General features: G+C 42.2%; 2 protein-coding genes across 3 annotated transcripts in view; both read left to right on the top strand.

The window, feature by feature from the left end:
- The window catches only part of TCTEX1D2 (Tctex1 domain containing 2), a 15,543-nt gene extending 9,901 nt beyond the window's left edge, over positions 1-5,642 (top strand). The window contains exons 4-5 of the mRNA XM_012806932.2: positions 609-672; positions 5,487-5,642. Coding sequence (XP_012662386.1) covers positions 609-672; positions 5,487-5,534 — 112 coding nt within the window. The 3' untranslated portion in view covers positions 5,535-5,642. The remainder of the gene's footprint in view (positions 1-608; positions 673-5,486) is intronic.
- A 1,831-nt stretch (positions 5,643-7,473) lies between these two features.
- The window catches only part of PCYT1A (phosphate cytidylyltransferase 1, choline, alpha), a 53,805-nt gene continuing 50,683 nt past the window's right edge, over positions 7,474-10,595 (top strand). For both annotated transcript variants that reach the window (XM_023514843.1, XM_003792664.3), the window contains exon 1: positions 7,474-7,584. The gene's annotated coding sequence lies outside the window, so the exon portion shown is untranslated. The remainder of the gene's footprint in view (positions 7,585-10,595) is intronic.

Below are 10,595 nucleotides of genomic sequence, written 5' to 3'. Positions count from 1 at the left end.
TTTTTTTTTGGTTGCAGCTGTCATTGTTGTTTTGGCAGGCCTGGGCTGGATTTGAACCCATCACCTTAGGTGTATATGACTGGCACCTTAGCCACTTGAGCCACAGGTGCCAAGCCAGAAGACTAAATTCTACTTCAGAGTTTGCTCATTTCTTCTCTAGGACTCTGTAAAGTTATCAGGCTGGACTAAGTAATCTGTTGAGCCCTTTCCATTCCTTCCTGCTAATATTATACAAAAATTGAGCTCATTAAAAATCACACACAAATAGATTACCTGAAGTAATCTATTCAAAATTTCCTACCCAATCTACCAAAAACTTCAAGGTATTGGTCCCTGTAGCTGTCAAGCAGTCAGTCAGAATCTGAGGCTGCTAGAGCCCTGGGCTGGTCACCTGTCGCTGCCAGCAGCTTCCTCTATAACTCTAGTCCCTTCAATTTTACCCTTTTACTCTGCTTACCAATATGATTTTCTCTGTGTGCCAACCTGTGGACAGCTTGGAAACACAGATGTATAGGAATGTATTGAGGAAATCTTTTGCTGATGGAAGATATATGTAATTCACAACCTTGTTGTATTGTTGATAATTCTTTTGTTCTTTGACTTTTTAGCATGGCTGCTCGATGTTTCTGGGATGCTGACACTGACAACTACATTCATGATGTTTTCATGAATGTAAGTCTTTTTGGAAAACTTTTTTTTCCTTTCTAAGGAAATGTGGCTTAATATTCCAAATCAAATTACTTAATATTTATTAAGGGGTAAGAACACTTTAGTTTGTAGACAATTGTCTTATACTTCTTTTGGATTAGATGATTTTACTGTTAATTTTTTAGTTGTTAAGGCAGAAAGCTAACATGCTGAGTATGCTGCTTATAGACAAGGTGACTTGAATGTTTACAAATTGTATGTCTTCACAGGTTTCAGTTTGGGAATAGCAAATTATTGATTTACCATAGTATTATTTAAAAATTATTTTAGTCTCCTCTCCCATAAATCACTATGTTCTACAACCTAATCCTGATGATCCTTATTAAAGTAATAATCGATAACTAAATTTTTTTTTTTTTTTTTTAGAGACAGAATTTCAAGCTATTGCACTGGGTAGAGTGTTCTGGCATCATAGCTCACAGCAGCCTCAAACTCTTGGGCTTAAGTGATCTCTTGCCTCAGCCTCCCAGGTAGCTGGGACGATAGGCGCCTGCTACAACACTTGGCTATTTTGTTGTTTTAGCTGGCCCGGGCCTGGTTCAAACCTGCCAGCCTGAGTGTATGTGGCCAGCGCCCTACCTACTTGAGCTATGGGCACTGCCCAATAACTAAAATTTTTAACTACTTATTTTTTAATTTTAACAAATCACACTTTGCTGAGTTGGAAAGGAATTTGGATCATAGGGATTCCGTGAACAAAGGTGATTTTCTTTAGGTAATAAAATTAATTACTTAAAGCCATTTCTCAAATCTAAGTGAAAAATAAAGAATAATCCTTAAAAAGAGGTTTCATTTACACATTGGTAAGTCAAAAAAATTAAAAATTAAACGTTGGTAAGTCATTGGCACAGATATTTTCTGTTTTTTAGCCACGTTTTGTTTTGTTCTGAGACAGAGCCTCAAGCTGTCACCCTGGGTAGACTGCTGTGGCATCATAGCTCATAGCAACCTCTAACTTCTGGGCTTAAGTGATTCTCTTGCCTTAGCCTCCCAAGTAGCTGGGACCACAGGTGCCCACCACAACGCCTGGCTATTCTTTGGTTGTAGCTGTCATTGTTGTCTGGTAGGCCTGGGCTGGGTTCAAACCCACCAGCTCTGGTGTATGTGGCTGGTGACTTAACCGCTTGAGCTATGGGCTCTGAGCCTAGCCACATGTTTTTATTTTATATTTATTCCAGAAATGACCATATCCTCTATTCACATACTCCCAGATTATGGATTAGTAGAATCAGAGTTAAAGTAGAATAGCATAGAACAGAAACTGGATTGAGTAAATTAGGAAAGAAGGGTTCTATTTCCTGGTCTGTCATTTTCTAATTGAATGACTTTAGGTTAGCCATTGGATTTTTCTTACATTGTATCAATAACATTAGGAAGCTATAGTAGGTTTCCCCCTAAACTGGCTGTGGCTGTCTAAGAATAAATTGGGGAACTTGTTTAAGTTATAGATACTGGGGGCCCATCTCAAGTCGAACCTGATTAAGTAGTTGGATCAGTGAATCTAAATTTTTTTTTTTGAGACAGAGTCTTACTTTGTCACCCTCAGTAGAGTGCTGTGGTGTCACACCTCACAGCGACCTCCAGCTATTGGGCTAAGGTGATTCTCTTGCCTCAGCCTCCTGAGTATCTGGGACTACAGGCACCCACCACAACGCTTAGCTATTTTTTTTGTTGTTGCAGTTTGGCCAGGGCCGGGTTTGAACCCACCAACCTAGGTATATGGGGCCAGCGCCCTACTCACTGAGCCACAGGTACCACCCCAGTGAATCTAAATTTTTAAGAAGTTCCCCACACGATCCTTTTGAATGCCAGGTTTTAAAGCTGCTTGTGTGGAAGATTTAAGGAACCTTTTAGGTCTAAAATTCTGTGGTCCTACTAAGGTTTCATTTTATGCTCATTTACCTTAGGGATCAAGGACTAGGTGGTGGGAAGTACTATGTAAATCTTCATTTACCAACTCTCTTTGGGAGAAGAGTCAAGCTGAAGTGATTTTTTTTTTCTTCTTGGAGCTAAAAATGTATCTTTTCCTGAGTCCTTATATGGTATAATTGGTTTATTTAACTAATAGGTCTGAGTTCCTGTTATGTGCTAGCTTCTGTACTTGAGGGGCTAGGGATAAAATGATAAACGAGACAGACATTTCTGCCTGTAGTGGGGGCCAGTCATACTCAAAAGAATAAATATGTAATTAAAAACTTTATCAATTATTACCTTAATAAGGATTATCAGGATTGGGTTTTAGAACACAGGATTGGTGGAGATGGCTAGAAATCACTTTTGAGAACCTGCTTGAGATTGCTGACTTAGTCTATTGTACCTTTACTCCAGGTTGTTGAGTCAGGTATTTATTTAGGTTTCATTTTCAGAGCTTAAAGCACTTTGTTTGGGAGTAGATCTCAGGAAGCACTAATAGAGGAGGAAGAAACAGAAGAGAAGGGAAAAATCATGAGCAGATAATTGCTATAGATAACTGCTGGAGAACTCTGGATAGAACAGTGCTGCTAGAGGTAGGGTCTGCAGATGAGTGCCACTCTGTGACCTGTTTGTTACAGGTCTGTAGTAAGTATATACATTGAGTACCTACAGTGGTTTGACTAATATTATGTCCATCAATATAATAAAAAGTTTGAGCTATCTTTTGTAGGTTCCTTTTTTTATTGAGTCATTAATTTTTGTTTTACAAAAGTATCATTTAGTTAAAACAAAAACAGCTCTGTCACCATAGCACAGTTTTTAGAACACATCTCAGAGTTATCCACCAAAGGAGCCAGGAAGATGGGCTAAACCGAAGAATTTAGGTTGATAACTAGGTACTTGAGTTCAAATTGTTTTTCTCCTATCATTACCAGGCTGGGAGGTGAGGCTGGTGTTTTAGGAGTTTGAGGCAGGTGGAATGCCTGTAATAGGTACCTAAAAAGTGTTTTTACCTGGCTTAGTGCCCGTAGCACAGTGGTTATGGTGCTGGCCACATAGGCTGGTGACTGAGGCTGGCTGGTGACCAAGGCTGGCTGGTGACCAAGGCTGGCAGTTTGAACCCAGGCCAGTCCTGCTAAACAACGACAACTGCAACAAAAAAGTAGCTGGGCGTTGTGGTGGGTGCCTATAGTCCCAGCTACTTGGGAGGCTGAGGCAAGAGAATTGCTTAAGCTCAAGAGTTGGAGGTTGCTGTGATTCCAGGGCACTCTACTGAGGGCAACATAGTAAGACTCTGTCTCAAAAAAAGAAAAGTTTTGGGCGGTGTCTGTGGCTCAGTGGGTAGGGCGCTGGCCCCATATACCAAGGGTGGCGGGTTCAAACCTGGCCACGGCCAAACTGCAACCAAAAAATAGCTCGGCGTTGTGGCAGGCGCCTGTAGTCCCAGCTACTCTGGAGGCTAAAGCAAGAGAATCGCTTAAGGCCAGGAGTTGGAGGTTGCTGTGAGCTGTGTGACGCCATGGCACTCTACTGAAGGTGATAAAGTGAGACTCTGTCTCTATAAAAAAAGTGTTTTTGCCAGTTTGTGCTCTGAAAAGCATTTTGAGATTCTGAACTTGAAAATATCGACAAATAAATTTTATCAGTCAAGAATAAATACCCAGAGACCATTTCCCTTATCCAGAATTTATGACGAGATGCTACCATTTTTATTGTCACAATAAATAATATAGTTTAATATAGCTTAGATTATAATACAGTTTCTTGGGTAATGTATTTACTCCCAGAAATTCAAAACATTTCAGGTTTTATTTCTGTGATAAATCAGGAAATGCAGAAATTATTATTTTATGAATATGCATTACCTTAAGCTCATTAGTTTAATTTTTACTTCTGTATTCAGAAAATCTAATTCTTTACCCATCCTAATGTTTTAGCTAGCAATTTTGTAATTACCTTCAGGCAAGTAACTTTATATCGTGTTTCCCTGAAAATAAGATACTGTCTTATATTTATTTTTTCTCAAGAAGACACACTGGGGCTTATTTTCAGGGGATGTCTTCTCTCCATGCTGAAATGCATGGTGTGGCTAGGTCTTATTATTGGGGTAGGGCTTATATTTAACAAATGCATAGAAATCCTGGTAGGGCTTATTTTTGGGGTAGGTCTTATTTTAGGGGAAACGTGGTAGCTATACTCTGGAAATCCTTCTTCTTCCTTTTTTTTTTTTCCTTGAGGCAGAGTCTCATTTTGTTGTCCCAGCTAGAGTGCCATGGCATCAGCCTAGCTCACAGTAACCTCAAACTCCTGGGTAAAAGCAATCCTCTTGACCCAGCCTCCCAAGTAGCTGGGACTGCTGGTGCCTGCCACAGTGCCCAGCTAATTTTTCTATTTTTGGTAGAGACTGAGGTCTTGCTCTTGCTCAAGCTGGTCTTAAACTCAAGGAACCCTCCTGCCTTGGTATTCCAGAGTGCTAGGATTACAGGTGTGAGTTATTGCACCCAGGCTAGAAATCCTTATTCTAGAGCATGCATCCTCAAACTACAGCTGCAGGCCACATGTGGCCCGCCCAGGACATTTATCCCATCCACCAGGTGTTTTTGCCGGCTGCTGCCTGTCCTGCTTAGCAGCTGACTTGTCCTGGGGCCCACAGTCCAGCCCTCCAATGGTCTGAGGGACAGTAAACTGGCCCCCTGTTTAAAAAGTTTGAGGACCCCTGTTCTAGAGGGAGGACTAAGTCCCTCCCTTTATGATTAAAAATTGGCAAAGACTTGGGATGGTGTGCTGCTTGCCCTTATTCCCTCATTAGTACTAACACTCTGGATTTCTTTTTTTGTGTGTGTTTGTTCTGTTTTACTTTTTAGGACAGCTTATTCTGTGTTGTAGCGGCATTTGGCTGTTTCTACTATTGAATCTTTTGAAGATCTGGGAAAAAGATATGACCATGAAGAAATCTGAACTTTTTTATATTGTTAAATATCTTGACAAAATAAAGATAAGTTGCCAGTTTGGCAACTGAATCTGTTGTTTTAGGCTATATAGATAATGTGTATATATAGAGAGAGAGCACACACATATATTTATTTTTTAAATTATTATGGGTACATGATAGTTTATATCTTTTAGCCTTCTGTTTTTGATGTTTCATCTTGTATGTTTTCAATATGTTTGGAAAGTAGAGAAAAAGGAGAAAATCGGTTTCAATTCAAATGTAATCAACTGTAAATATATGGGTCTATTTCTACCAGTGGGTTTTTTTTTGAATTTGCAAAGTTTAAAAAAATCATGTATGTAATTTTGTATTCTGATTTTTCACTTTCTCATGTTATGAGCTGTGTTTATGTCATTGTATTTGCATTATGATTTTCACAGGCATAATTTAATAGCTGCATTTATTCCATTAGGTCATACCATTGTTATTTTTGCCATTTCCTTATTGAGGGACTGCTTATTTCTAATTTTTCACTATTATAAAAAATACAGAGAGGAATTTGTGTGTAAAACTTTCTCCTATGTTTTGAATTATTGCCTTTATCTCTCAGTATTTTTGCTAAGCAATTGCTATCCTATCCTTTACATAGCTTATTAGCTTACACACACATCCATTTTCTCTAGGATTTGTGTACAGTATCAGGGTGTGAAAAGTTCCAAGCTGTGTTATGAAATTGGCCCTCCTTTAAGATTTTCTGAAATTCTTATGTTGGTTACTATCCAGATCCTACTTTTTTTGGGGGGGGGGGTAGAGACAGAGTCTTACTTTATCGCCCTTGGTAGAGTGCTTTGCAGTCAGAGCTCACAGCAACCTCCAACTCCTGGGCAGGCGATTCTCTTGTCTCAGCCTCCCGAGTAGCTGGGACTACGGGTGCCCACCACAACACCCAGCTGTTCTTTTCGTTGCAGTTTGGATGGGTCGAGTTTGAACCTGCCACTCTCCATACATGGGGCCGGCGCCCTACCCACTGAGCCACAGGCACCGCCCGATCTTACTATCTTTGTAGTTATGTTTTTCTCAGAGGTTCTGGTGTCATTCTTGAGACTTAGATTTAAATCCTCGCCTCAGCCCCAAGTTCCTCAGCAGGTGCGCAAGTTGACCTGTCTTTTCAGCCACTTCCAAATCAAGCATATAGACAAAACGCAAACAAACTTTTTATAAAGTTCATTTACATTCTTCTTCCATAACATTGTGTTATCCATTTGCCTTACATCTACGGAATCAAAAAGGGACCCTTCCAAAAGTTCATTTTATCAACGAAGACGTTTCTCCTCATCATCCACCCTACTACAGCATCTTTTCCTCCCTTGAATCCACTCCTGCTCCGCTCTCATTTGACTCCTGGGGGTCACTGGGTTAAAAATAACAGAAGAGAGAGGGCTGGGTCAGCCACAGGTTTTCACTGTACTTGTTTGGGACGTGAATTCCCCTCACAACACCCAGTCGGTAAAAGCTGGCGCTGTGGTGATGCAGGTGAGGACCGGGCCTCGGGGCCTCTGCACTGTCGCCGGGTGCGAGCGGGTACTGTGGGAAGCAGCATCACAGACACGTCCGTGTGCGCGAGACTCGGCCCACAGCCGGGCCAAGGGTGCGCTGCCGGTTATGCTTCCCTACGGACTGTTAGTGAGCGCTTGTGACAGAACGCATCCGTATCCCACTCTGAGAAGGTGTCCTTGCATTCTCCCGTTCCGGATGGAGCGTAACCCTTAGCCATTCCCTCTCCTGTTTCGGCTCGGTCAATTCGTCCCTGGGGCCTGAGTGGAGGCGGAACTACTGTGTCGGGGTGGTGGTTTTCGGAGAGAAGTCGTGGTCGGATTGGCAAGACGGCGGGCTGGAGGCGGGACTTCCGGGCTGCTGTTCCGTCAGCTGCCTTCCCGGGCGTCTCCCCGCAACCTCTTCAACTTCTTGTCAGTGACGCGGCGCCCGGGAGAAATCCGAGGGGATTGGGGTCGAGGAAGCGTGAGCTGCCGGTAAGAACCCAGTGTGTGCGTATTCTTGTAGCTCTGTTTGAAAGGAGAAACTATGGGACTGGAACGACGAGAAAACTGACTGAAGGCTGGTCAGTGACAGTGAGGGGAGTGTGAGGCAGGGGCTGCGAGGCGACTGTGACCGAGGGGACTGTGACCGCGGTGTGAGGTGTAGCTGCTTGCAAGGGGTCTGCGACCCAAGAGCAGTGAATATGGAGGACTCCGACCTCGTAGAGCACGAGGCAGAGGCTGTGACGGGACTCTGACCGGGGAAGTATGTGGCAGTGATCGTGAGGGACTGTGACCGAGGAGACTCTGATCGATGAATGGTGACTGAGGGAACTGTGCCCTAAGGGAAGATGAAACGGGCTGCAAGCCGACTCTGACCAAGGGGCAGTGACTCTGAAGGGCTGACTTGGAGACGAGCATAGGCTCAGTAATTGGTGTTGGTACACGTATTGTAGGGCTGTGTTGGGGCACGGGATGTAATTAGCTGTGACTGGGCAGAGAAGGTGTTTAACGGAAAGAACACTGGTCCGGGCCTTAGACGTGAGTTTAATTTTATGGAAAAACTTCTTGTGGTTGGAAAACTTCAGTACGAGTTAAACTTTCTTCATCAGTGACTGGAAAGTTTGGACTAGTTAAATGTCACCCCAAACTACAGGTTCTATCCTGTTACTGGCTTATGAAATCAATTTAGTGGATGGCACCAGTAATTATTTTTAAATGGAATAGAATAGAAATTTTCAATGTGTTCATATAGTAAAGGTAAGTATTGTTTCATGAAATTTGTTTCAGTTATGTGTGTATGAGATTATCAGGTAAAATGCATTTTGTACATGTTAAAATGTGTGAAGTAAAAAGTAGCAAAAAAGTTTGAAAGACATTGGACCAGATTATTTCCTTAAAAATTTTTTTTTTAGTGGCAGCGTCTTACTCTGTTGCCCAGGCTGGAGCTGCAGTGGGGTGGCGTGATCACAGGCTTACTGTAACCTCCAGTGCTCAAGTGATCCTTGGCCTCAGCCTCCTGAGTAACTAGGACTACAGGCTGTGCCATCATGCGTTGCTAATGTTTTCTTATTTTTTGTAGATATAGGGTCTTACTCTGTTGCCTAGGCTGGTCTTGATTCTGACCTCAGACTTCCCATGTTGGCCTCCCAAACTTCTGGGATTACAACTGATCCTGGACCCAGACTTCCCACGTTGGCCTCCCAAACCTCTGGGATTACAACTGATCCTGGACCTGGATTTCTGAGTTTTCTTTCAGGTCTAAAATGTAATGATTCTATTAGTATAAGTCTATTAGTGGATGGTTTGAAAGTACAAAGATGCAATTGGAAAGACTGTATCTAGGGCTAGAACACAGGCTCTATCGAATAGACTTAATTGGAGAAGACTTCCTGAATGTAACTGAGGTGACTAATTATGACTGAGAGGTGAAGCTGAAATTCAGGATCTCTCTTGGGAGAACCACAAGTTATATTGAAATAGGGACAGTGATATTTATAGAGGAAGTGAGGATTTAGGGGTTGCTGGTAGAAGATGCTAAGCATACACATTGAGGAAAGGGAAGTGTGGAGGTACTAGCAAGTCCTGGGAAGGGAACTGAAGATAAGAGACAGAAAACACTTTGCCAAGAATGAAATGAAATTAGGAAGAATGACCCTCCCATCCTATTTAATCTTGATACCTAGGTAGTTGTCAAAGTCAGAGAATTGCTGCTAAAAAAGATGTTGAGAAAGGGATTTTAGTGCAGTAAGAATGGTAAAGAAATGATGACAATCATGAGGAAGAAAGGTGGACAAAAGGATGACAATGGGAATGTCAGCAGTGGGAGAGGCTTTAATGTATTTGGCTATCCAACTTAGGGACTTGTGTGCTGGAGGCCAATAATTCACTAGCATATTGAGAGTGACACCAGAAGTTTTACCTACTGGTTTTATTTCCTGGTTATTCCCTTTCATGAGGCCTGTTAGTGTTGCAGATGAAATTAACTAAAGTGAGTGTACTACTTTCTCTCTTATAGTCCTCTTGTAGAAAGTGCTATTGATTGTGCCACTCAGTGCCTTTTTTTTTTTTCTTTTTTGAGACAGAATCTCAAGCTGTCACCCTGGATAGAGTGTTGTCATAGCTCATAGCAACTTCAACTCTTGGGCTCAAGCAATCTTCTTGCCTCAGTTTTTCTATTTTTTAGTAGAGGCAGGGTATTGATTTTTGGACAGGCTGGTCTTGAACTCCTGATTTCAAGCATTCCATCCTCGTTGGCCTCCCAGAGTGCTAGTATTACAGGTATGAACCACCACGCCTGGCCCACCCAGATCTAGAAAGATCTAATAAGGGGCACCAATGGCTCATGCCTGTAATCCCAACATTCTGAGAGGCCGAGGTGAGTGGATTGCCTGAGCTCACAGTTTTGAGACTAGACTGAGCAAGAGTAAGACCCTGTCTCTAAAAATAGCCCAGCATTGTGGAGGGTGCCTGTAGTCCCTGCTACTGGGTAGGCTGAGGTAAGAGAATTGCTTGAGCCCAAGAATTAGAGGTTGCTGTGAGCTAAGATACCGTGGCACTCTACCAAGGGCGACAAAATAAGACTCTGTCTCAAATAAATAAAAGAAAGATCTAATAGGAGAAGCTTGAGGTCATTTTAATTTATCAGATACTGTATTAATCTGATTACCTAATAGTCATCCATGCCCTGTACACATATACAACACTATAATATAGGAGAGAGTTCAGGAAAGTTTTGAACTGGGAATGGGTTGGGATTGGTGGGAGATAGCCTTTCTTTGGCTAAAAAAAAAGAAAAGGCTAGTTTTCTAGGATATTAGAAGATTACTGGACTTACATTCTACATAAGTTAAAAAGAACTATGCAAAAGTTTCTAGAATAGAATATATGCTTCAAGATAAGAGACTATGGCTCGGCGCCTATAGCTCAACCGGCTAAGGCGCCAGCCATGTACACCTAAGGTGGAGGGTTCGAATCCCCAGCCTGGACCCGCCAAACAACAATGA

This window comes from Otolemur garnettii, unplaced genomic scaffold, assembly GCF_000181295.1.
Source record: "Otolemur garnettii isolate 467f Iridium unplaced genomic scaffold, OtoGar3 scaffold00060, whole genome shotgun sequence".
Taxonomy (NCBI): domain Eukaryota; kingdom Metazoa; phylum Chordata; class Mammalia; order Primates; family Galagidae; genus Otolemur; species Otolemur garnettii.
This window is presented reverse-complemented; position numbering and strand designations above follow the sequence as displayed.